The 27,629-nt window shown below is 45.5% G+C and overlaps 1 protein-coding gene across 2 annotated transcripts in view; it reads right to left on the reverse strand.

Annotated features, from left to right (window-relative positions):
• Window positions 1-433: 433 nt before the first annotated feature.
• Window positions 434-27,629, reverse strand: part of LOC141117094 (high affinity immunoglobulin gamma Fc receptor I-like) — a 102,017-nt gene continuing 74,821 nt past the window's right edge. Inside the window, exons 4-11 of one of the 2 annotated variants that reach the window (XM_073609702.1) lie at window positions 24,787-25,047; window positions 21,500-21,784; window positions 13,994-14,275; window positions 13,569-13,844; window positions 9,658-9,786; window positions 7,179-7,244; window positions 3,787-3,821; window positions 434-1,003 (exon numbers count right to left, since the gene is read on the reverse strand). In XM_073609702.1, coding sequence (XP_073465803.1) covers window positions 923-1,003; window positions 3,787-3,821; window positions 7,179-7,244; window positions 9,658-9,786; window positions 13,569-13,844; window positions 13,994-14,275; window positions 21,500-21,784; window positions 24,787-25,047 — 1,415 coding nt within the window. In that variant the 3' untranslated portion in view covers window positions 434-922. The remainder of the gene's footprint in view (window positions 1,004-3,786; window positions 3,822-7,178; window positions 7,245-9,657; window positions 9,787-13,568; window positions 13,845-13,993; window positions 14,276-21,499; window positions 21,785-24,786; window positions 25,048-27,629) is intronic. The other variant, XM_073609703.1, reaches the window with a different exon arrangement.

Here is a 27,629-nt window from a genome sequence, read left to right on the forward strand (position 1 = left end):
GCTTCAACACACATTAACGGCTAGTTTACACAAGTCTTCGGACAGGCTGTGTTAAAGCTCTCTGAACACTAGTCAAAGCTTCTGTCACTAAATAAAATGGTTAGCATACAGTCCTATTTACACCTTGCTTTTGCTTTGCTTTGGCTTTGCTTCAAAAATTATACTCCATGTCGCTTTAGTGGTGCTTCAACGCGTCTTCAAAGCCTCCATAGAAGTCTATGGCAAAGCTCGCTTGAAGCCCCTCCAAAGCCTCATCGAAGTCCCACAAAGCCTCATCGAAACCCCACAAAGCCTCACCAAAGGCTCATCAAAGCCCCACCAAAGCCTCATCGAAGCCCCATCGAATCCTCATCAAAGCACCAAGCAAAAGCAAGGTGTAAACAGGACTGTAAGCTAACCATTTTATTTAGTGGCAGGAGCTTTGACTTGCGTTCAGAGAGCTTTAACAAAGCGTGTCCAAAGCCTTGTTTTGAAGCAAGTGTAAACTAGCGTTAAGGCAGACGCTGTTGGCCCATATGAGACCTGCTCCTCTACACATCACTGTTATATGCCGTGAGTGTTCCCGGTCGGGTGTCTTCTTATCGAGTTGTTGTGAATTACTGGATTCTGCATTAATACAAGTTCTGTTCTCTGCAACTGGACTCTGAGTTTACTGCCACCACACCATGCTGCTCTTCCCCTGCAAGGCGTTCTGTGAATGGTGACCAGGCCAAGAGAGTGACATGCTGTGGTTACTGTGCAACAGGGAAGCCACTTGGAAGACTGCAGTGACCACTGTAGTAGTGGTACCTACTACAGTGATTCTCAGCTTCCTCATCGATCGCTGGTATGAATACTTATACATAAAATATAACTACACAATACAAACCATGCCTAGAGTTCAACTTTAATATATGGGACCCCAGGGGAGAGTTCTTCAGGATTAGGTGTTCTGATAAATGCTGTCAGGGTCAGCAGCAGGTTGGCTTCTTGATTTGGGCTTCACAGTAGCGTAGGTGACATTCTAACAAATAAACACACCAAATAATGAATACAAAAATCTGACAATTACAAATCAGCTAAAGACAAGCAATATTTTTTTTTTAAATAAAGTTTCAATAAGTTGGTACGAATGCCTATGACTTAAAACAGTCGATTTTTGCACAGCCATTCCTTGGTTTTCTCAATGAACCCTGAGCAAAATAACAACTTGACTCTAAAAAGTGAGACACATCCTCTAGGTCTACAGTTAGTCTGAGTTGCAGCTCCTGCTTAGCTCCCTGATTTTCACAAATCAATTGCATCATTCCTGATTTGAGACTTTGGTGCCCAGGTTTTCCATCTGAGGAAGGTTAGTTTCCCATACATAGGATTGCGGCCACAGAGGATGAAAAACTAATGGTTAGGCTTTTCCAAAGTCAACCCTTGCTTTGCCCATACAGAGTAAATCAACAGGCTCACTTTTAGGGCTTGTTTACACAGTGCCTACCACTTCAACATGTTTTTTTTTAACCACTTGCCGACCAGCCTCCGCCATTATACTGCGGCAGGCCGGCTCGTTCTCGTAAATCGCCATAGGTGTACGACGGCTCCTTTAAGAGCCATAGCAGGCGTGCGCACCCCACTAAACAGCGGGGGACCCGATGCGTGTGGCCGGTGGCCACGATGTCCGCCGGCCACCCGCGATCGCGGGAAAAAGAGCCAGAATGGGGAATTGTCAATGTAAACAGACAAATCTCCATTCTGACAGGGGAGGAGAGAGAGATCTGCCGTTCCTAGTGATCAGGAACAGTGATCTCTCTCCTCCTCCAGTTAGTCCCCTCCCCTCACAGTTAGAAAAACCTCCCCAGGGAACACATTTAACCCCTTGATCGCCCCCTAGTGTTAACCCCTTACCTGCCAGTGACATTTACACAGTAATCAATGCATTTTTATAGCACTGATCGCTGTATAAACGTCAGTGGTCCCAAACAAGTGTCAAAAGTGTCCAATCTGTCCGTCGCAATGTCGCAGTCCTGCTAAAAATCGCAGATCACCGCCATTACTAGCAAAAAAATTAAAATAATAAAAATGCCATAAGTCTATCCCCTATTTTGTAGAAGCTATAACTTTTGCGCAAACAATATACGCTTATTGCAATTTTTTTTTGCCAAAAATATGTAGAACAACACATATTGGCCTAAACTGATTAAGAAATGTGTTTTTTTTTTATTTTTTTGGGGATATTTATTATAGCAAAAAGTAAAAAATATTGTTTTTTTTCCAAAATTGTTGCACATTTTTGTTTATAGCTCAAAAAATAAAAACCACAGGAGTGATCAACTACCACCAAAAGAAAGCTCTATTTGTGGGAAAAAAGGACGTCAATTTTGTTTGGGTACAGTGTCACACGATCGCACAATTGTCAGTTAAAGCGACACAGTGCCGTATCGCGAAAAATTGCCTGGTTATTAAGGGGGGAAAATCTTCTGGTCTGTACGTGGTTAATGTGTTTTTGATGCTTCAGTGATGCTTTTTTGAACCTTTAATGAAGCTTCGCAAATGCCCTGTGTGTGTGTTGATTCTCGAATTGTTTTAAAGGAGCAAAGTAGGACCCCAGCTCATTAGTCCCCCTGTTCAGCAGATCCCCAGCTCATAGTCCCCCTGTTCAGCAGATCCCCAGCTCATTAAGCCCCCTGTTCAGCAGATCCCCAGCTCATTAGTACCCCTGTTCAGTAGATCCCCAGCTCATTAAGCCCCCGGTTCAGCAGATCCCCAGCTCATTAGTACCCCTGTTCAGCAGATCCCCAGCTCATTAAGCCCCCTGTTCAGCAGATCCCCAGCTCATTAGTACCCCTGTTCAGTAGATCCCCAGCTCATTAAGCCCCTGGTTCAGCAGATCCCCAGCTCATTAGTACTCCTGTTCACCAAGTCCCCAGATTATAAGTACCCTCATTCAGCAGATCTACAGCTCATTAGTCCCCCTGTTCAGCAGATCCCCAGATTATAAGTACCCTCATTCAGCAGATCTACAGTTCATTAGTACCCTCGTTCAGCAGATCCCCTGCTCAGTAGTACCCCCAGCTCAGTTGATGCCCCACTCAGTAGGAACTCCCCAGTTCTGCTGATCTTCTGGTTTGCTGATCCTTCTCTCTCCAGTCCCCAGACCTCCCACTATATTGCTCCCACACTGCTCACCATGTGTGACATCTGCTAGTTTCTCCTGCGCTGGTCCCTCATCTCTGCTGATTCTCTGGTGCTCAGTCCTCTATCTCCAGTCCCCGCTCACCCTCTGCTATAGCGTTCCCATGTTGCACACCAATTGTGCCATCTGCTAGTTGCTCCACTCCAATCTGCTCCCTGCTCCCCTTTTTCTTGCTCGACACCAGATGTGACTTCTACACCAGACACTTCCGGAATATATACACATGAACAGGAAGTGACTGCTGATAAGTCTTTCCGGTTCACTTGTTGGTTTCCCAGTGCATCCTGGGATATCACATACTTGCAATACCTCCAAAACAAAGTGAAGCTGAATAAAAAAAAAACTCAAAAGCTTCAGGAGCTGTAAGCAAGCATTGTCACAGACTTCTATGGAGGCTTTTAAGCACTAAGAAAGCGACATGGGGTATCATTTTTGAAGCAGAGAGAGGCAATGTGGCCCCTGGGCCACTGGTTGGGCTCCCCTGCTTTAAGGATTGGTTCATGGCTGATTCTTTGAAGGCTGGGAAAAAAATGCTTATTCATGGGCCAGGCACTTTTTTTATTTCAAGAGTCAATTATGCTATGTCTACCATCCAATACACCAACCACTTTTTCAATACTCACATTTTCCTGGTTTTTACTAGTCGTCAATGGAGTATCTGAAAGATTGAAATGAAAAAATGTTATACAATAAATAAAGAATGTGATATCGACAGAAAGTTTACACTGATAAACTAACCGCTGCCAGTGCATGGGGGTTAATTTACTAAAACTGGAGCGCTCAGAATTTGGTGCAGCTGTGCCTGGTAGCCAATTAGCATCTAACTTCAGCTTGTTCAATTAAGCTTTGACAAAAAAACATGGAAGCTGATTGGTTTTTATGCAAAGCTGCACCAGATTTTGCACTCTCCAGTTTTAGTAAATCAACCCCATAGTGACAAATACCTGTGATGACTGGTGGCTAGCTTGGGAAATTGATAATTTTGGTGTCTGCTTCAAAGGCTGGTTTGTCTAAGGCAGTGCTTCTCAACTCCATTCCTCAAGGAGCCCCAACAGGTCATGTTTTCAGGCTCTCCATTATTTTGCACAGGTGCTTTGATCAGTTTCACTGCCGTAGTAATTATCACAGCTGTTTCATCTGAGGCAAATCCTGAAAACATGACCAGTTGGGGCGTGTTGAGGACTGGAGTTGAGTAACACTGGTCTAAGGTCAATAGTAGGTCATTTTGAAATGTGTTGATTCAGTCTACTCTGTAGGGTTGCCACCTCATCCCTTAAAACCCAAATACATATTAATTACACAGGTTTTGAGGCTAATTTAATGGCGATAAGGCACTAAGTGAGTTTAATTACCACCTTAATCAGCCACAGAACCTGTGTAATTATTATGTGTTCGGGTTTAAAGGGATGAGATGTCAACCTTACTACTCTGCAGGCAATGCCCACATTTAAATGCTGTGAATGACAGGACAGAAAATGGACAAAACTCGACTTACCATATTGGAAATTATGGGACAGTGCCTAGGAGGATATGAGGACCTTTAAATTAAAAAAATGTTCCCCCTTAGTTTACCCCTTCCATCAGCAGATGAAAAAGTTTGGCTAACAATGCAACTATCCAAATTAACTGGAGGGTTGTTGAGAAGAGTCAGTATGAAGGAAGGTGCAAAAAATAGTGGTGCTGTTAAACAATGATTCTGGGCTGCCCAGGTGGGAAGGTGTTAATGCTAAATCTATGGCTTTCCTGGGCTTTTCTAGGTACTGGCCTGTGAGTCATATAAATAGGGGGAAGGTGCTGCTTGGGGGCGACCGTATGGGAAAATTAGTAAGAAATCTACTGGAGAAGATGTGCTCACAAACAACCTTCTAGCACCCCGCACGGGAACCTACCTAATAGGGACTCTTCCGGATATGGACTACTACTTGGAAAGGTATAAAGAGGAGAGAGAAGTGCCAAGCAAATCCTTTTACAGCATAAAATGTATTCAATAAAAACACAAAAAATGGTGGACAATGTAGGGTGCACTTACAGAGTGCTGAAGAGGGTAGGTGCTTCCACATGCAGCATCACAGGAGAGCCGCCAGGATGTCTCTATGGAGGAATCCACGAGCGCTGTGTAACAGCAAAAAGCTGAAGCCTCAATAAGCCTTGCAAGGGCGCCGGCTGAGTCAATTTCTAATTAATAATGTTTCTTTTAAACGCTTTTATTATCATTGTTGCCCTCAATGTACCATCATGCTGATGCATGCCTTCTCACTAAATCCAAATCATCAGATGGTTCAACGCTGAGCATTATACCAGTTCTTGTGTTTTTTGTTTTTTTCTAATACTTGAAAAGGTATGCCTGGGCAGCCTGGGACTAGTATGTCAGAGTGGGGCTGATGTGTACTTTGGACTGTAATGTTGCAGAGTTACAATTAAAGTTGCTAAATGTTCAAAAGCCTGGTCTGAAGTTTATGTAAAACGGGTGCTTGGTGGTACATGGTGTATTGAAGAACAGGGCCTAAAATGCACACACAGGGAGATGTGGAGAACATGCCGTTGCTAATGGAAACAGGTGTAGGGGAATGATATGACAGGCAGATAGCGGAAAAACAGTACCGGCAGGGGTGACGGGTTCTCAGCATAGAAAGGGGGTCAGTTCACTGATCCCCTCCCTGGCAGTTGGTGCCCTAGCAAACCAGGACTGAACCCACCTGGTGGAAACCCTAGGAACCATGCCACAGGTACAGAGGGAGTTAAGCAAGACAAGTCGTGAATGCAGGAGGGTTCATTCAAGTACATTACAGAACCACAAGCTGGGAATGAGTTGATAGAAAGGCTGAACTGGTGGAATGGGACATTTGCTTAGCGGTGTCTCCTTCAAAATGTCACATTCCATTGGGATGAATGTATCATGCGACAGGGTGGCTCATTTCCAAAAGTAGACTCCCTAGGTTCCATGTACACTGGGTGTTTAACCCCAGGGACATTGAGGCTCTGGGGTTTCACCGCAGGAGGAGAGCACGGGTGTCTTCTCCAGTCTTGCTGCTGGCTGGACGGGGCTGTGGGGTCCACCTAGAAGTACTTCCATTTGGGGCAGTGTGTGCCCAAGGACGAAAGCCTGGAATGCAGACTTCTTGCATTTTGGGCATTCATCCTTGGGCGCATACTGCCCTAACAGTGCATTCCACTCATAGACTTTAAGAGGCTGCCATCAGTGGGGCTGAATGGGACACCTGTGCCCAATGCTGTATCCTGGCCTAGGCCAACAAGGCCCAGGCCTAGGGCATCACATTGCAGGTGGGCAGCACGGAAAGAGTCCTCGTCGGCTTGTGCTAATTTCTAATTTTGACTGTCCTCTCATCCTGAAGCACAAACCTTCCTCGCTGTGCCGTATGTTTTCTGCTGCACCGTTGGCATGGTTATATCTTCTTAGTCCTCTCCATAAAATTATCAGAAATTTGTGCTTAAAGTAGAACTATAGGCAACACTTTTTTTTTTCATTTTGGATAGAGTAAGGGAGGGTTATAACCCCTGTCAGTTTATTTTTTACCATCCCTGTCCCATTGCAGAGATTTTCCTTCACATCCTGCTCCATAGCCAAACAGGAAGTGAGAGGAAATCTATGCAAATTAAGGGAATCCATTGCCCCCCAAGGCCCTCAGAACTAGTGTCCCCACTCGAAAATTTCAGGGTGGGTCATTAAACAGTAAGGGGTGTGGCCTTGACAGGAAGGGGTGGGTCATATTTAAATTAGGGGGTGCATGAGTTTAGTCAGGCCTAGGGCAGCACAAAACCTAAATACACTACTGCCTGTGCCCTCCGCCCACAGCTAAACGCTGGAGCCCCATGCCTGGGCATAAATGTGGATGGGACCTCACAGCTTGAGAAACGTAAATCCATAGACATTTTAGTCAGTTTTCATAGCAACAGGTCCACTCCCTGAAACTTCTCTTCCATGACAAATCAAAACTGTGACAGTCTTGATGAAATGATGGAAATATTAAAACAAATACATATACAAGGTACTTACTTTGTGACATAGGGAACATGGCGAGAACAGAATACGAGATCTCAGGTTGTACATTACAAGTGGGCTCTGTTAAGACACAGATGGGGAAGGCATCATTGAACTGAACATGCAAACCAATTCCCCCACCCTATGCTATTTACTGCTCTGTATTCAAAATACCTAAATCAAAATATGGAACAGCAAGTTAAAATGAGATAGCCATAGCTAAAAATGGCATCTATTTATGAGAACAAGTGCTTTTATAAACAAAATGTTAATCAATTTGGGTTTACAAGCTTATCTTTGGTCAAATTGTAAAATAATACATTTTAATATTGCATTTCAATTATTTCTTGCCTGTTCATATTAATCTGAACAATTTTGAAGTTTGTAAATTTGCTTTGTGACGACCCCCACACATTTACTTTCTTGAATTCTGTGACACGTAGTCAAGTCACTATGCCCTGTGTGTAGGCACTGCTGTGTCACACATTTCACAGAGCCTGCCTTCTGAACTACAGAGGCGCTGAAAGGAGGAGTTTTAGAAGGCGGAGTCAGTACAGGTATCACTGATTGCAAGCAGCAAGGTACCAAGGGATATGTAGTCCTTAGAAATTGAGGAGAAGCTGCAAGGCATGCAGGGAATCCAGGAAGTTGTGGAAAGAGATGATCACAAGACAGGCTGAGCTCACAACATGAACAGAGATTTTTCAAGTAACTTATATTGGATCGGAGGCTTCAGTTTGTGAATGAACAGGAAGCTCAGCACAGAGCACTTCCTATTCATTCACTGTTGTGTCTGCAGAGAACGGGACTGGGGAATCTCTGTAACTTTGTCTCAAAAGTGAGACATCAGGGGTCTGTTTAGACCCCTGATAATTCACCAACCCCCCCCTCCCCCAAAAAGGGCTGCTAAAAAATGTAAAAAATAAATAAATAAAAAACTACTGACACCATCCACTGCCCTAGTGACACTGTCCACTTTCCTACTGATACTGTCCACTGTCCCACTAACACCATCCACTGCCCTACTGATACTGTCCATTGCCCTACTGATACTGTCCATTGCCCTACTGATACTGTCCACTGTCCTACTGATACTGTCCACTGTCCCACTAACACTATCTAGAGCTCTACCGATACCATCCACTGCCCTACTGATACTGTCCACTGTCCTACTGATACTGTCCACTGTCCCACTAACACCATCTAGAGCTCTACCGATACCATCTACTGCCCTACTGATACTGTCCACTGTCCTACTGATACTGTCCACTGTCCCACTAACACCATCCACTGCTCTACCGATACCATCCACTGTCCTACTGATACTGTCCACTGTCCCACTAACACCATCCACTGCTCTACTGATACCATCCACTGTCCTACTGACTGACACCATCCACTGTCCTAGTGACACCAACCTCTGCTTTACTGACACCGTCCTCTGCTCTACTAATACCAACCCGTGCCCTACTGACACCTTCCAGTGCTCTGCTGACATGGTCCACCTACTCACACCGTGCACTACCCTATCTACACTGTCCACACCGTTCAATGTTCCACTGACTGACACTGTCCACTTGCAAGGTAGGCTAAGTTTATATTTTTATACTTTTACAGCGACATTTGTTTTATTATATTTTTCTAATTTCTTTTAAAAAAAGGGGCAGTGAACCCTGGTGATCTTTGATCTCTTTCATGTTGTTAGGTTCAGGTATATATTTACCTCTAAAAGGTTGCCTACCCTTGTTTTACATTATATCGCTTTGGAAAAGCACTTGCTGTATCACCCTGTGCAGGTAATTCAGTAAACTTAGACTGCTCAGGGCAGCCGGCAAGGGCTCATCCAGTAGAGTTGCCACCTCATCCCTTTAAACCCAAACACATATGAATTACACGGGTTCTGAGGCTAATTAAATGCAGATAAGGCACCAAGTGAGTTTAATTACCACCTTAATCAGCCACAGAACCTGTGTAATTAATATGTGTTCGGGTTTAAAGGGATGAAGTGGCAACCCTACCATCTAGGCCTGTCCCGGGCCCCCTGAATTTCAGGTTTCACCTTCAGAGGGTGATGGAGCAAGTGTGCAGTGGAAGCGGCGGGTGGTAGTGGGGGCCCCAAGTCAACTTTTGCATCTGGGCCCACAAGCTTCAAGTTACACCTCTGGGTTGGTGGAATTCCTGATGGATTTGCTGGACCTCCTGCAAACCATACCCAGCCCCGTTTGCTCATCCCTACTCATCACTCACCATGTGAATCTTGCTGTGAGGCTGGATTTGCAATAAACTGAGAATAAATTCATACACTCCTGGCTCTGTCTTCACTTTGTACTCACTGGCTGCCTACCTGGTGCAGATCAGTGTCGCTGAAAGTCTTGAACATAGAGACAGCCAGGAAACTAGCTTTTTCAGAAGCAGGTATGCAATGACATCTTCTGTTTTTGTCTCAGCACAGGTTTTATTTAATAATTACACAATAATTAGGAAGTAGAATTACCGGTTGTTGGTTCATGTGTTTTAACGAAGTGATGTTTGCTGCAAATGAAGAAGGTCACCAGAATAGCAACAAGGAGGAGTAACATTACTAGAGCCAGCGGAAGAAGAATAATGAAGAGCTCCGTGTTACCTGTAGGGAAATAATACTCATGACTGTCTTCATCATGGGTAAGTTTAGGGCATAGCGGCAGCTATGCAACCAACCAACTGTACAGGCAGTAACAACTTAATTAATCTTAGGTCTCTAAAGAGGACATGTGGACACAATTCTAAGTTGGAGGTAAGGAGGTTTTATCTGAAATTGTGGAGGGGGTTCTCTGCAATCAAAGCAGCAAAAACGTGGAACTCCCTTCCCCAGGTAGTAGAATTAGTTGAGAATACTGACAAATTTAAAAAAAAATCTACGTGTCTTCATTAGTGAGCTCAATATACAATGATGGGGCACTTTTCCTCACACTGACAACCAGTGATGGGGTCTTTTTCTCCTACTAATACCAATGATGGGGCACTATTCCCCCCACAGGCAACAATGATGGGGCACTATTCCTCCAACTGGCAACAATGATGGGGCACTATTCCTCCTGCTGACAGCAATAAAGTTTCACTATTCCTCCCGCTGACACCAATAATGGAGCACTATTCCCTCCCCACTAACACCATGATGGAGCACTATTCCTCCCACTGATACCAATGATGGAGCACTATTCTTCCTCCTACTGTTAACAGATGCTATGTAATTTATTTACTCCCACTGACCACCAAGCCTAACACATTGTCTACATCCACTGATGCTGCGGCATTTACTACTCACTTTGGGCACAGTCCAGCCACCCCCGTCTGAAGGACAGTCATTTTTATTTCAATTTATTTAAAACGTTTGGAGACAATTGCTGTAGAGAAAGGGAATCAGTGGCCGTAAACGTCAGGCTTAGTGAAAGAGAAATGATGTAGTCCAGATCACAAGGCACAGAGACAGCGTTGGGGTCACAAGCCAGGTTCAGTGTAGGTGGTAGAGAATCAGCATTGAGGTCACAAGTCAAGGTCAGTAACAAGTAGCAAGAGCTTTATCATAGGCAGGGGTGTATTTAGGTTTTGTGCTGCCCTAGTCCTGACTAATTTTGTGCACCCCCATACTTTAAATATGACCCACCCGTTCCTGCCAATGTCATGCCCCTTCCTGTTTAAAACCCGCGATGTCATCTGCAAACCACACCGTTTCCTATTTAGGCTCCACCTTTTCAGCTTAGAGCCCCACCGCTTCTCCTCTGTACATTAAAAGTGGGTACCAAGTGCAGCCTCATCAGTGCCCATCAGTGCAGCCTCATCAGTGCCCATCAATGTAGCATCACCAGTGCCCATCAGCGCAGCCTCATCAGTGCCCATCAATGCAGCCTGATCAGTGCCCATCAGCGCAGCCTCATCAGTGCCAATCAATACAGCCTCATCAGCGCAGCCTCATCAGTGCCCATCAATGCAGCCTCATCAGTTAAAGTTGGCACCTCATCCCTTCAAACCCGAACACCTTTGAATTATACAGGTTCTGAGGCTAATTAAATGCAGATAAGGCACCAAGTGAGTTTAATTACCACCTTAATCAACCACAGAACCTGTATAATTTATATGTGCTCGGGTTTAAAGGGATGAGGTGGCAAACATATCATCATTGCCCATCAATGCAGCCTCATCAGTGCCCATCAGTGCAGCCTCACCAGTGCCCATCAGCGCAGCCTCACCAGTGCCCAATAAGGGTCTCCAATTGCTTGACTTTAATTCCCATAGCAGCTACATGTGCTGCTATGGCTGTGCTAACGTCCCAGTATTACAAATCTATCTCCCTTTATGTGCTTTACAAAGGTACTAACCATACAAATACATTAATACCTTGATTGCGAGTAACGCGGTTAACGAGCGTTTCGCAATATGAGCTATTATTTTTTTAAATCCTGACTCGGTTTGCGAGCGTTGTCTTGCAAAACGAGCAGGATTCATGCCTCTGCGGTGTGCAGTACCGCATTTGGCCAGACGTGCGGGGGCGCCTGTGACACACTCCGTTGCCGAGTGCTTCTGAGCCTCTCTGAGTGTTACCGAGTGCATCCGAGCGGTTCCCGAGTTTTTCCGAGTGTCTCGGGCGCCCCCCCACCACTGGCCACATGCGATACTGCATACCATAAAAGTCACTGTGGACCGAATTATCTGAGTTTCCATTGACGTCTATGGGGAAACTCGCTTTGATATACGAGTGCTTTGGATTACAAGCATTCTTCTGGAACAAATTATGCTCGTAATCCAAGGTTCCACTGTATCTTAAAAGGTAAGTTCACTTGAACCAACTACAAACTGAAATAAAAATTCTCAAGAACCTGCGTATTCTAGAGCAAGATCTATTCTTTCCAGCAAGACACTTGGGTTAATTTACTAAACCTGGAGAGTGCAAAATCTGGTGCAGCTCTGCATAGAAACCAATCAACTTCCAGGTTTAATTGCCAAATTAATTGAACTACCTGAAGTTGGAAGCTGTTTGGCTACCATGCACAGCTGCACCAGGTTTTGCACTAACTAGTTTTAGTAAATCCCCTTCTCTGTCTCCTCCCCTGTTTTAAGACATTACGGCTCATCTGTTGGGGTATTAATACGTATCCTTGTTTCTATGGAGGAGACTTGGGTTTGGGGGATATTATTACATCCCAGGAGATGTGTATTTCAAATTTTTCTTGAAAGTATGTAATATTATATATAGATATCCCATATTCACCAATGTACCGCATCAGATGATGAGCTTTGCCAGAAATGCAGATTGTTGTACTGCTTCAAAGAATGGCTCATATCTCATTTGTCCCTTAACAAACTTGGCCAATTAGATTAGTGTTAGCACCTCTACACATGATTTGCTTTTTGGATAGTAAGCATAGCATGTACATCATATTACTAATATTATATTAATAATATTATTATATTTACATGCACATGAACTTTAATGACATCTCAGTCTTAGTCCGTAGGGTTCAATATTGAGTTGGCCCACCCTTTGCAGCTATAACAGCCTCAACCCTTCTTGGAAGGCTGTCTACAAGGTTTAGGACTGTGGATGGGAAAGTTTCACCATTCTTCCAGAAGTGCTTTTGTGAGGTCAGGCACTGATTTGGAAGAGAAGGTCTGGCTTGTAGTCTCCGCTCGAATTTATCCCAAAGGTATTCTATGCAGGCCAGTGCAGACCAGTCTTGTTCCTCTACCCCAAACTCACTCATCCATATCTTTATGGACCTTGCTTTGTGCACTGGTGCGCAGTCATGTTGGAACAGGAAGGGGCCATCCCCAAACTGTTCCCACAAAGTTGGGAGAATTAAATTGTCCAAAATGTCTTGGTATGCTGACGCCTTAAGAGTTCCCTTCACTGGAACTAAGGGGCCAAGCCTAACCCCTGAAAAACAATCCAGCACCATAACCCCCCCTCCACCAAATGATTTGGACCAGTGCACAAAGCATGTCCATAAAGACATGGATGAGCGAGTTTGGGGTGGAGGAACTTGACTGGCCTAGACAGAGCCCCAGCTTCAGCCTGATAGAAGACCTTTGGGATAAATTAGAGTGGAGACTGTGAGCCAGGCCTTCTTGTCCAACATCAGTACCCGACCTCACACATGTGCTTCTGGAAGAATGGTCAAACATTCCCATAGACACACTCCTAAACCTTGTGGACAGCCTTCCCAGAAGAGTTGAAGTTGTTATAGCTGCAAAGGGTGTGCCAACTCAATATTGAACCCTACGGACTAAGACTGGGATGCCATTAAAGTTCATGTGCGTGTAAAGGCAGGTGTTCCAATACTTTTGACAATATAGCGTATATTGTCATAGCATGTATATAGTCAACTGAACTGTTATTGAGGCCTCCATTTCAAAATATATTATAATTACCTTGTTGGCCCACCGTTAATTCCTCACTCCTCTTTTTCACACTGTTCCTTGAAGTTCTTACTTCACAATAATAGTTTCCCAAAATTTCCAGCTGAGTTAATGGGATTACATACTGATGAGATGAATTGAATTCCTGAATTTTCTGTCCATTCTTGTAGAAAGCAAATTGCAGTTCAATGTCATTTCTCATTACAATTGTATTACATGTTAGGATCGTTTGATTGCGTTCTATGTCCACGTCTGGGATCATCTCAATTTCTGGCTTAGAGAAAAGTTCTGTATAGGAAATTAGTATAACTGTAAGCATATTACAAAAGATCATTATACAGAATTGTATATAGTACAATTTACAAATGGACAGTATAGTAAATAGTAAACCTATTTTTCCTCTTATATGATAAGACCATGGCATCTGTTCTGCTCACCTTGTATCTGGATGTATACCTCTTCACTGCTCCTTGTGATGTTTTTGGTTGAAGCCCTCACTTTACAGGAATAATTCCCAGAATGCTTTAGCTCAGCGGACTGGACTTCATATCGGTCAGATAAACTGAATTCCTGAACATTTTGTCCATCTCTGTAAAAAGCAAATTCCAGTTTTGTATCAGTAATGAGTCCACTACGTATGGTGTGACAGGTCAGGGCCATATTGTCTCCTTCTGTCATTTCATTTGCAGTCATTATGATTTCTGGTTGTGTGAAAATCGCTGAAAAGAAAAGTAATAAAAATGCATTAGTGGTAAAATGTGACCTGAGCGAATGTGATAACCTCACTCACATACGTACTAAGGTTTTATGAACATTGTTTTTTTTTTTTTGTAAATAACTTAAGTAGAAGGGGCAACCAGATTTGCTTATTACTTGGACATGCTGAGCTTCTTGTCTAGGTAAACAACATTGTCAGGGTATTTGACTCCTCCTATTTTGAAACACATGCCTTGCATTAAAGTGTATCTAAACTAAAACATTTTTTTTTTTTTTGTGGGTAGAATGGTGAGTGGTTAGAACATCTGTCAGGCGTTGATTGCTGTCTGTGTCCTTTTTAAAGAGAGTCGCCCCTTTATTTGTCTTGGTGACCATTGTAGCAGGGACCAAAAGCAACGTCAAATACTACGTTTTACCAATGTCACCAGAACAGGAGATGAAGGAAGTATATCCAATGGGTCAAATACTACGTTTTACCAATGTCACCAGAACAGGAGATGAAGGAAGTATATCCAATGGGTCAAATACTACGTTTTACCAATGTCACCAGAACAGGAGATGAAGGAAGTATATCCAATGGGTCAAATGCTACGTTTTACCAATGTCCCCAGAACAGGAGATGAAGGAAGTATATCCAATGGGTCAAATGCTACGTTTTACCAATGTCACCAGAACAGGAGATGAAGGAAGTATATCCAATGGGTCAAATGCTACGTTTTACCAATGTCACCAGAACAGGAGATGAAGGAAGTATATCCAATGGGTCAAATGCTACGTTTTACCAATGTCACCAGAACAGGAGATGAAGGAAGTATATCTAATGGGTCAAATGCTACGTTTTACCAATGTCACCAGAACAGGAGATGAAGGAAGTATATCCAATGGGTCAAATACTACGTTTTACCAATGTCCCCAGAACAGGAGATGAAGGAAGTATATCCAATGGGTCAAATACTACGTTTTACCAATGTCACCAGAACAGGAGATGAAGGAAGTATATCCAATGGGTCAAATACTACGTTTTACCAATGTCCCCAGAACAGGAGATGAAGGAAGTATATCCAATGGGTCAAATACTACGTTTTACCAATGTCACCAGAACAGGAGATGAAGGAAGTATATCCAATGGGTCAAATACTACGTTTTACCAATGTCACCAGAACAGGAGATGAAGGAAGTATATCCAATGGGATTTCCCCAAATTTTGAGCATTTTCCTCTCTTGTTTCTGACCAGGAAATTAACATAAATCTCACCAACAGCAGACAGCAAAAAATCCCTACCCCATCCAAACCCAAAAAAGTAAGCTTTGACTTTAAACATAAGGTGCTTTTCAGGACCAGGTCGCAAGCAAGATTGCAGAGTTTTTAAAAGTTGGGACTTTCTTGAAAAATGGTTTGGTTTGTACTTTGGCTGTTCAGGCATTCGGATCAATGCCTGAACTTTTGCCTGTTTGGAACTCTTCAATATGAGCCAAAAAGCATATTTAGTAGTGATATTTCTACTGCTATTCTATGTAGCCCTACCCTCAAAGGGGTCGCTGTTATTAACTGGTTCTTTCCAAACAGTGCAGAGGCCACCAATCACCCAAGCAACAGTCTATTCACTCTGGCTTCAGTAAACAGTCTAGAGCAGTGGTCATCAACCCTGTCCTCAGGGCCCACTAACAGGCCAGGTTTGCAAGATAACTGAAATACATCACAGGTGATATCATTTGCTGCCCAGTGATTGCAGTATTGTAGTCTGCATCTCCCCAAGGTAATACATAAAACTTGGCCTGTTAGTGGGCCCTGAGGACAGGGTTGATGACCACTGGTCTAGGGGATGTGTTTTTGATATTTATTGCTTGAGGAAACTTGTAACAGGAAATGGGTTAGGGGCATGAGGTACTCCAAAACGTTCATCACATAACAGTTGGAGGACAGTCTTTTCCTTGAGTCTGAACTCCTCACAGCTGAAGACCTTATGATGACTTTCTGAGCAGGCTAATACCTCACAGCTAAAGACCATAAGGCAAATCTCATAGCAGTCTAAGGCTGGGTTCACATTGGTCCGACAAACGCTCCGACATTGGGAGCTCATGTCGCATGACGTGTGAAATTTAATGTTTCCCTATGGGAGCCGTCCTAACTGGTCCGACACAAGTCGTTCCGACTTTAGAAATGCTCCCTGTACTACTTTGGTCCGACTTTGATCCTACTTCAGCCTATTGACTATCATTGAAGTCGGATCAAAGTCGGATTGCCGTCTCGCATGATCCGACTTCGGCACGCGACTTGTGCTCAGATGATCTTGAGGGGGAACTCCGCGCCAAATTTTAGATAAAAATCCGGCATGGGTTCCCCCTCCAAGAGCATACCAGGCCCTTGGGTCTGGTATGGAACTTGAGGGGAACCCCCTACGCCGAAAAAGCGGCGTGGGGGTCCCCCCAATCCATACCAGACCCTTATCCGAGCACGCAGCCCGGCCGGACAGGAATGGGGGTGGGGACGAGCGAGCGCCCCCCCCCCTCCTGAACCGTACCAGGCCGCATGCCCTCAACATGGGGGGTGGTGCCTTGGGGGAGGGGGGCGCGCTGCGGCCCCCCCACCCCAAAGCACCTTGTCCCCATGTCGATGAGGACAAGGGCCTCTTCCCGACAACCCTGCCCGTTGGTTGTCGGGGTCTGCGGGCGGGGGGCTTATCGGAATCCGGGAGCCCCCTTTAATAAGGGAGCCCCCAGATCCCGGCCCCCCACCCTATGTGAATGAGTATGGGGTACAGCGTACCCCTACCCATTCACCTAGGAAAAAAGTGTCAATTTAAAAAAAAACACTACACAGATTTGTAAAGCATTTTATTAGACAGCTCCGGGGGTCTTCTTCCGACTTCGGGGGTCTCTCCGGTTCTTCTCCACGCTCTCCGGTGTCTTCTGCCGGGCTCCTCCGCTCTCTTCTGCTCTTTTGCTAAAGCGGAGGAGCCCGGTCTTCAATCTTCTGCCTTCTGCCTTCTGCCTTCTGCCTTCTACCCTCTTCTCCTGATGTTGACACGACGCTCTCTGGGGCTAGAATGCTCTCTGTGCGCTCTGCTCTGACTTATATAGGCGGTGACCCCGCCCCCTTATGCCGTCACAGTCCCTGGGCATGCTGGGACTGTGACGTTTTAGGGGGCGTGGTCATCACCCGATGACCACGCCCCCTAAAACGTCACAGTCCCAGCATGCCCAGGGACTGTGACGGCATAAGGGGGCGGGGTCACCGCCTATATAAGTCAGAGCAGAGCGCACAGAGAGCATTCTAGCCCCAGAGAGCGTCGTGTCAACATCAGGAGAAGAGGGCAGAAGGCAGAAGGCAGAAGGCAGAAGGCAGAAGGCAGAAGATTGAAGACCGGGCTCCTCCGCTTTAGCAAAAGAGCGGCAAAAGAGCAGAAGAGAGCGGAGGAGCCCGGCAGAAGATCCGGAGAGCGTGGAGAAGAACCGGAGAGACCCCCGAAGTCGGAAGAAGACCCCCGGAGCTGTCTAATAAAATGCTTTACAAATCTGTGTAGTGTTTTTTTTAAATTGACACTTTTTTCCTAGGTGAATGGGTAGGGGTACGCTGTACCCCATACTCATTCACATAGGGTGGGGGGCCGGGATCTGGGGGCTCCCTTATTAAAGGGGGCTCCCGGATTCCGATAAGCCCCCCGCCCGCAGACCCCGACAACCAACGGGCAGGGTTGTCGGGAAGAGGCCCTTGTCCTCATCGACATGGGGACAAGGTGCTTTGGGGTGGGGGGGGCCGCAGCGCGCCCCCCTCCCCCAAGGCACCACCCCCCATGTTGAGGGCATGCGGCCTGGTACGGTTCAGGAGGGGGGGGGCGCTCGCTCGTCCCCACCCCCATTCCTGTCCGGCCGGGCTGCGTGCTCGGATAAGGGTCTGGTATGGATTGGGGGCGACCCCCCACGCCGTTTTTTCGGCGTAGGGGGTTCCCTTCAAGGTCCATACCAGACCCAAGGGCCTGGTATGCCTCTGGAGGGGGAACCCATGCCGGTTTTTTATTTAAAATTTGGCGCGGAGTTCCCCCCTAAAGATTCATACCAAACACAGTGCCGGCATTGGCGGGGATCCAAGTCGGATCCTCGTTCATTGAAAGTTGGACACATGCCGGCTTCATGTCGCAGGGCAAAGTCGGATCCAAAGTAGGACGGCTGTCGTGTCGCACCAGTGTGAACCCAGCCTAAGGCCTCATAGCTGAAGATCATGAGGCCAGTTTCTTTAACAGGCAATCTTCGGTTTAGTAATTGTGAATACTGAACAGTCATAGGACCTTTTCCCACTGATGGACTTTTGCCGTGCCGGAATGCATCTTTTCAGCGGGACAAAAGCACATCAAAAATGATTTGCCTTTAAAGCCTATGAGATTATTTACATCGCTGCGCTGGGTTTGCGATGCGGCTTGAAAAGTCCTGCATTCTGCATCTTTGGTGTGTTTTAAAAAAAAGTGCACCAAAGATTGCACCTTCCGGTGAAGTCAATAGAAACCGCAACAAAAATGCACCCAGGCTGAGTGTTAAGGAGCCAGCACATGCCGGCTTCCTTTACAATAAACCGGGATGTAAACAGTGCCCCCCACAGCCTCCTGTCCCCTTGGTGCTCACCAGTAGCTCAGTCTGGCCTTCCCCTGCCTTCTCCCCTCAGATCTGGTCTTCCCCTGCCTCCTGTACTTAGATTCTGGGAGTCGATGCACCCTGCTGTTCGGCCCGCTGTTTCTCCGCTTCCCCCCCTGGGTTCCGGGCTCCTTAACAACCACCCGCCAGCGTCCTTAACCACTAATGAATAGCTGGTTGTTAAGTAGCTTGCCCCGATGGCATCCTTAACAACCAGCTATTCATGGCTTATGCACTGCATGCAACACATGTAAAACACGCTATGCATTTTTAAAAGTGCTGCAATCTAAAAATACATGTGCTGCAGTGTGAAAGGGTCCTAAGGCCTCATAGCTGAAGGTCATGGGGCAAGTATTTTGAGCATTTGGTTGCCTTGCGCAGTGCACAATTATCGATATCTAATGTAGTTGTCCAGCACACAGTCCTAAGGATCATCTTAGGGTCGCTACTCACAAGTCCCCAGGACAGCTGCCACCTTCCGGCTTACTTTGGACACAACCTAGTGAGTGTGATGGCACTCCTCAGGGCCGGATCCCTGGTTATGTGGGTCTGCATTTAGTTATAAGCGAAGTCCATGAAATCCTGGGGTTTCTGAGGCCTCTTAGACCAGTTTTACAGTCCATGGACTTCTTCACAGCAGCAACCCTTTACCTCTGGAGCCCTCCTGGGGAGAAGGAACCCTGCTCTTCAGTGTCTCAGACTTTTTACCACCATCCCAGCCCCCTACTGGACACTCCTCTTCAGGGATTGGCTGGAACCTGATAAATATCCAAGCTGGTTGATTTGAACCTCCCGCTCCAGAGCTCAGCAAACTTCTTGCAGAGACAGGGGGAAGCAATCAATCTCCCAGCCTGTGAAACCCTGATCTGGCCAGAACAAACAATTGCTGTTCCTTTGAGGAGGGAGTCAAAAACTAAATTTACCTATCATTCTGCGCTAGGAGTATGCTACATATATATGACAGCTTCCCACTGTCACTGGTTCCTAAGAAAGTTTCCTGAACTCTGCTCAAACTGAACCTGGGGCAGATCAGCTCATCACTGGTTTCAAGGTAACAAATTGTTATAGAGATGTGCAGCTGCCATTGTAACCTTCTTGAGAAATAGACGTTGCCGTTTCATGTACAGCAGATCTTCTTTATTTAATTAGCTAGGAGTCATTGATACAGAACATTTATACAGGTTGTCAGGGCCATCTTAATAAAACTATGGGCCCCTGGGCAAAGTAATGCACTGGGGCCCCTACAAGCCTGCCCCAATTTTTGCACCTACTCCCCAGAATAAGCCCAGGTTCACACTGAGGGCAGATTTGAAATTGTGCGGGTTCAGCTCAAATTGGCATTTCAGCCCGAATTTGGGGATGATTTGACAGAAATCTGTGCGGGTTCGTGCACAATTGAAATGGTCCCCAAAAGTAGTGCAGAAACTACTTTTGGAAATCGATGCCCCCTCTGTGCCCATGAATGCAGCTTCACTGTGCCACTGAGAGCAGCCTCACTACCCGTGAATGCAGCCTCACTGTACCCGTAAAACGCAGCCTCACTGTGCCTGTGAATGCAGCCTCACTGTGCCCGTGAATGCAGCCTCACTGTACTCGTGAATGCAGCCTCACTGTACTCGTGAATGCAGCCTCACTGTACTCGTGAATGCAGCCTCACTGTGTCCGTCAATGCAGCCTCACTGTGCCCCATCAAATGCAGCTTTACTGTGCCCCATCAAATGCAGCTTTACTGTGCCCCATCAATGCAGCTTTACTGTGCCACATCAATGCAGCTTTACTGTGCCCCATCAATGCAGCTTTACTGTGCCCTATCAATGCAGCCTCACTGTGCCCCATCAAATGCAGCTTTACTGTGCCCCATCAAATGCAGCTTTACTGTGCCCCATCAAATGCAGCTTTACTGTGCCCTATCAATGCAGCCTCACTGTGCCCCATCAAATACAGCTTTACTGTGCCCCTTCAATGCAGCTTTACTGTGCCCCTTCAGTGTAGCCTCACTGAGCCCCTTCAATGCAGCTTTATTGTGCCACATCAATGTAGCCTCACTGTTCCCCATCAATGCAGCTTTACTGTGCCCCTTCAATGCAGCTTTACTATGCCCCATCAATGCAGCCTCACTGTGCCCCATCAAATGCAGCTTTACTGTGCCCCTTCAATGCAGCTTTACTGTGCCCCTTCAATGCAGCTTTACTGTACCCCATCAATGCAGCCTCACTGTGCCCCATCAATGCAGCTTTACTGTGCCCCATCATCAATACAGACTCACCTGGATGATGGATCACATACACAGCGGGCATGTCCCTGCAGGTTGGGGTATCCGGCTTCACTTATTATGAAAGCCAGGTGACTGGCATTGTCAGAAGGAGGTCAGCAATAGTAACTCACTTATGTCCTTTTTCACTAGGTTTTCTTTTATTAAATTTATTTCCATAATTTGTGTTTCTTCTTTGATTCCTGCCCAGTGGTCAATTTTCTACATATTTACTATATTCTGTACTTACAAGCTGTCTATATGCCACTCTCAGAAAGTATTTCTCTCCAGTAACCTTACCAGTTGTCTGAAACTTCACCATATCTGTCAATTCTTAATCTATACTTACCATTTAATTCAATGTTCAACATTTTACTCCTTTTCACTATTATTCTGCCAGAAACTGTTTTCGCTTCACGGTAATATCTCCCAGAATTCTCCTTCTTAGCGGACTGGAAGCCATATTGGTTGGATGAATTAAAACTCTGGATATTCTGCATATCTTTGTGGAAAGCAAACTGCAGTTCTGTTTCTGGTCTGTATGGAGACACATTTGTGTGACATGTCACAGTTACATTATCTCCTTCCATTACTGGAAATGGGGTCACTTTTATTTCTGGAGTTGTGAAGATTTCTATAAAACACAAATATTAAACAGTAAACCTCCATTATTTCACCAGGACATGAAGGAATCATTAGGTTTTACCAGATTCAATAGTAGGAGTATCGTTACTTAATATAACTTTCTCTGCATTTTTTAAATTTGATTTTCTTTTATAGGTGTAAACACATTGCCCATAGCCAGGGACGGGACACAGGGTGGGCAGGAGGGGCTGCTGCCCTGGGCTCAGCGAAGCAAAGGGGCAAAAAATGGACGCAGGATGGTACACCCCCGATACCGCATGTATTAACAGTGGGGGAAGGGGGCGCAATTCTGGATCTTTGCCCTGGGCGATGGACAACCCTGTCCCGGTACTGCCCATAGCTGCAGTATGCTACCTATCAATGACGTTGTACATTTCCTTACACCAATGAGCCTGGAGTGCTAATATATTCTTAGTAAGAACAGCAGTTAATACCCCACAGTCTGAAGATTCATTATTTGCTGAGGGAAAGTAAAATCCTTTTTTTAAAGTCTCATTTCAAATAACTTTTTTTTTTGCAAAAGAACTTGGGTGAGAACATGGCCGTTTATGAGCCTCTTACATGTTCCGGGACCAGGGAGGGTTTTTTTTTATATACAAGAGATGGGTGATAGTACACATTTTGGGCTAGGGGGGTTATATATATATATATTTTTTTTATATATAATGCAATAAGAGCTGTGTGATAGTGTGGCCACTAAATGGGGATCACGGAGTAAAGAATAAGAGCGGAAAGAATTTTTTTTTTCTCACGGGAATATAGGGGGGTGGTAGAATGGTAGAATTAAGGATAATAGGATTTGGAGTAGAAGAGGTGGTCATTAGGAAGGGAGGTGGCGGGACAGTCTCAAGTTTACTATAAGTAGGATGGGTGCTGAAGAGGGAGGGATCTGATGGCGGGGGGGGGTGCCCTTTTTTTTTCTCTTTTTCCCTTGTTTTTTTTTTTTTTCTCTTAAGGTGGGTGGGGTAAGCATGTCAGTTTTTTGGAGTAGAATGTATAGGATTGTTTGGTATTCATGTAGTTCCTTTTTTGAACTATTGAATAGAAAGTTGTATGAACTGATATGTTGAACTTTAAATAAAATAAAATGTAATAATAAAAAAAAGGAAATAAAAAACATAACTGTGCCCCCCCCTGTTCCGCCCCCTGTCCTGGACACCCCCCTTTTTGTTAGCTGATATATATATATATATATATATATATATATATATATATATATATATATAAATATATATATATATATCTTTTATCAAGGGATCTTTGCTCCAATCGTGTCAGGTGATAATGTAAGGCTTGCCAGTTTGCATTCTGTTCTGAGAAAATATCAAGGCACAGTTTAACCTATAGCAGCCATCCTTCCCTAAAGACAAGTAGACCTAACAGTCCCTGGATGCCCCCAGGACTTAAGGCATGAGGCTTTATTTGTGGAACAAGGATGCTCTCCAGCCATCCTTGACATCTTTGACAACAGAGAGAGTTCATGTGCCATGTCAAGGGGGAAAGGTTCAAAGCAGGTGCTGCGTGCCGAAGTGACCATGGATAATCACTGACTGGACATCAAGCTAACATGCAGAAAATCCTATATAGATGTGTACTGATATATAAATATATGTAGATACCTTTGTTTGCTTAATAATGGCCTTCTAAAGGAAGAGTTCCCTTTAACTAGAAACTGCAGCTTGAATCCTGTTATGCTGAAGGTTCCTGGTATGGTGGTATCCGTTGTCTTCTGCTAGCAATGGTGGGGCCGTAAATATTATTGAGTACTGGTAAGTCAATGAGGTTAAACAGATAAGCTATTGTAATGCTCAAAGAAAAGGTCTGGTAACTAAGGTGTAAAGATGTCTGCACACAGTGTCTCTAGATAGATGACAGAAAGAGGTTGGGCATCCACCCGCTCACCAATCCTGATGATAGCACGGCCTCCTAGGAACAATGAGTTCTTGCACAGGCTCTTGAATGTCTGCAGAGATGTGTAGAGTAACCACCTGACAGGCTGTCAGCATGGTGAACAGTGATGGCTGCATGAAGGTGGACAGTGGCAGTCCCAGTGCAGAGAAGAACCGATGCAATCCAGGTGTAATGACCAGCGTCCCAGCAAGGCAGATCCCCTGTCGAAGGTACCGCAGCCTCAGGCCAGGCCGCAAACCCACTGTCTCTCTCAAGGAGAATCGCAGTCTACCTGCGTCCAGCTCAGAGTCCTGTGCCAGGAGAGCGAGCCCAACACTTGCAGTTGAATATATCTGCTCTCCCAGAATTCTTCTTGTTTGCCGGCTCTCTGGTATTTGTAGTTCAGTCAGCACTCAGGAATACAGTATGCATTGACTGTAGGACTACGTGTCCCAAGATCATCTGCTGTCCAGGAGGATTGGCTCTAGTTGCCTAACAGGAAGTGATGTAGCCATAGCTTGCAACTGTCTCTGATTTTGAGGGACTCTCCCTGATTTGTAATAGAGTCCCTCTGTCCCTCTTTCTTCCTCATTTGTTCCTCATATTGGTCTGATCTATATAGTTGTATATCAAATGCACTGTTTATCTTTTAAAAAGTGTTTCCCAGTGCTAAATCTTTTATCCAGTTTCTAAATTGCAGCATTTGTAGATGTAAAAGCCAGTATAAAGCTATAGTAGTGGTAAAAAAGCACTTGTGGGTTTAAGTAATTATTTTTTGTATAAGTCTCCTTTAAGGGGCGTGGCAGGGGGTGTGTCCTATGCCCACATACTTTTGTTAATAGGTGTCCCTCATTCTCATCTCAAAAAGTTGGGAGGTATGGATATAGCTGTCCCAATCCGGGGCACTAGGGGGAAAAGGCTCATATATTGTTAAATATCCATATATTATAAACATTGTTGTGTCACCTTCATTTTTCTCACTTTTCCTCAGGACTGTGTTAGGAATCAAAGCTGGAGGAGTAGAGAAGATCTCTGGGAATACTGAATACTTGAGGAGGTCAAATCTGCCCCACTCCACCCAAATCAATTTTCAGGACTTACCTTTCATAGGTATAGAAGTTCCTCCACTGTGCTGATAATATGCGAGGTAGTGATAAACCTCTTTCGTACATTTATATCCACGGGATCCTCCCAGATTTATGTTATTAATACGTAACTGAGGATCAGATCCCCAATTCCTTATGACGACATTATCCTTGTAAAATATAGTCTGTCTTCCAGGATATCCGGGATAATGGTGACATCTCAGAGTCACATCGTCACCTTCATGAACATAGAGAGGAGCCTGCAGGATCACCCAGTCTGAAAAACAGAACCATAGGGAACCTGTATTAGAGTAAAGATAACTAAAGAGTGTTCTACACCTTCATGCAGATCCCGCCCTTTATATAAATCACCACCTCCCAGGGGATTCTTGTGCTACACCCTCAGACCAGGGGAGTTGCTAGGTGGCAAAAAGACCAGGGGCTTCAGCCAGAAGTCCAAGGCCAGCACGGGGTAGTGGCGTAGGGTTTTTTGGCTGGGCGGTGGGGTTGTGTAGTTGTGTGGTGGGGGGGTAAGCTCACTTGCTGGTTGCTGCCTGGCTTACCAGTGCCCTTACACACACTGACCTACCTACCTGACACATACACTGATCTACCTACCTGACATACACTGATCTACCTACCTGACATACACTGATCTACCTACCTGACATACACTGATCTACCTACCTGACACATACACTGATTTACCTACCTGACACATACACTGATTTACCTACCTGACACATACACTGATTTACCTACCTGACACATACACTGATCTACCTACCTGACACATACACTGACCCACCTACCTGACACATACACTGATCTACCTACCTGACATATACACTGATCTACCTACCTGACACACACTGACCTACCTACCTGACACATACACTGACCTACCTACCTGACACATACACTGATCTACCTACCTGACATACACTGATCTACCTACCTGACACATACACTGATCTACTTACCTGACATACACTGACCTACCTACCTGACATACACTGACCTACCTACCTGACACATACACTGGTCTACCTACCTGACACACACTAACCTACCTACCTGACACATACACTGATCTACCTACCTGACACATACACTGATCTACCTACCTGACACAAACACTGACCGAACTACCTGACATGCACTGACCTACCTGACACATGCACTGACCTACCTGACACATGCACTGACCTACCTACCTGACACATACACTGATCTACCTACCTGACACATACACTGATCTACCTACCTGACACATACACTGACCTACCTACCTGACATGCACTGACCTACCTGGCATGCACTGACCTACCTACCTGACATACACTGACCTACCTGACACATACACTGACCTACCTGACACATACATTGACCTACCTACAGTAAGCTCACTTGCTGGTTGCGGCCTGGCTTACCAGTGCCCTTACACACACTGACCTACCTACCTGACACATACACTGATCTACCTACCTGACCCATACACTGACCTACCTACCTGACACATACACTGACCAACCTACCTGACATGCACTGACCTACCTGACATGCACTGACCTACCTGACACATGCACTGACCTACCTACCTGTCATGCACTGACCTACCTACCTGACACACACACACTGACCTACCTGTCCAGGAGACAGACTTCACATGTTCTGCAGCTCTGCCATGGTGTGCGAGGCAGCCAGAGGAGAGGAGGAGAGCCACCCGCCCAAGCGCCGAGCGGGGATCGATGTGGCGCGGCGGCAACATTGTAATTCCCGCCTTCTAGAGTCTGCAGTGCCTATGATGGGCGTCACACGTCCCGCGGTCCCGCCATTGAACCAGTGGGATGTCCATCATAGGCGATGCAGGCTCCAGAAGGCGGGACCTGCTATGTGACTCGGCCGCACTCGGCGATGCTCGGGATCCGATCAGTACCCGCTCGGCGGCAGGCAGCGCTCAGAGCTAATAATAGAACAGTGCCCACTCGAGACCCGGGTCTTTTTGGGGTCCCACTTGGGGCTTCAGCTTCTGTCAGCCCCCCCCCCCCCCCCCCCCGCCGACGCCACTGCCTCAAACTATCACGTTTTACCAGCCTTGCCCATGACATGGCATAATGCCGTGCATAGGCTTTGCTAGACCAAGAGTAGGATCTTCAGATGTAGTGCCCCTCAGTGGAACCAAAGCAGACATCTCTTTCTTCCAAGATCCACATATTTTCAGAGTGCAGTGGACAGTACAGATAAAAGACCCTTTAATTGACAAAATAAAGATAAATGACACTTATTGCCCTACTTATCACTATTTTATCAATTAACCACTAGCTGACCAGCTCACGCAGATATACTGTGGCAGGTCCGCTCTCATGCGCAAACCATACCTGTACCTCAGTCCGTGCAAGGAGGATAGCGGGCGTGCGACTGCGGACTCGGTGTCCGCCGGCGACCCGCGATCACAGTGAGGAGAGGCAGAACGGGGAACTGCCTGTTTAAACAAGGCGCTTCCCTGTTCTGCCATATGACATGACAGAGATCTACTGTTCCCAGTGATCGGGAACAGCGATCTCTGTCATTTCCCAGTAAGCCCATCCCCCCTACAGTTAAAACACACCTAGGAAACACACTTAACCCCTTCCTCTTTTCTGCCAGTGTCATTTTTACATTAATCGGTGCATTTTTATAGCGCTGATCAATGTAATAATGTCACTGTTCCCCAAAAAAGTGTAATTTGGGGTCAGATTTGTCCACCATAATGTTGCAGATCGCCGCCATTACCGTAACAATTAAAAAAATTAAAAGTCCCAAATCTATCCCGTAGTTTGTAGACGCGATAACTTTTGCGCAAACCAATCAGTATAC

This window comes from Aquarana catesbeiana, linkage group LG13, assembly GCF_042186555.1.
Source record: "Aquarana catesbeiana isolate 2022-GZ linkage group LG13, ASM4218655v1, whole genome shotgun sequence".
NCBI classification, from domain to species: Eukaryota; Metazoa; Chordata; class Amphibia; order Anura; family Ranidae; genus Aquarana; species Aquarana catesbeiana.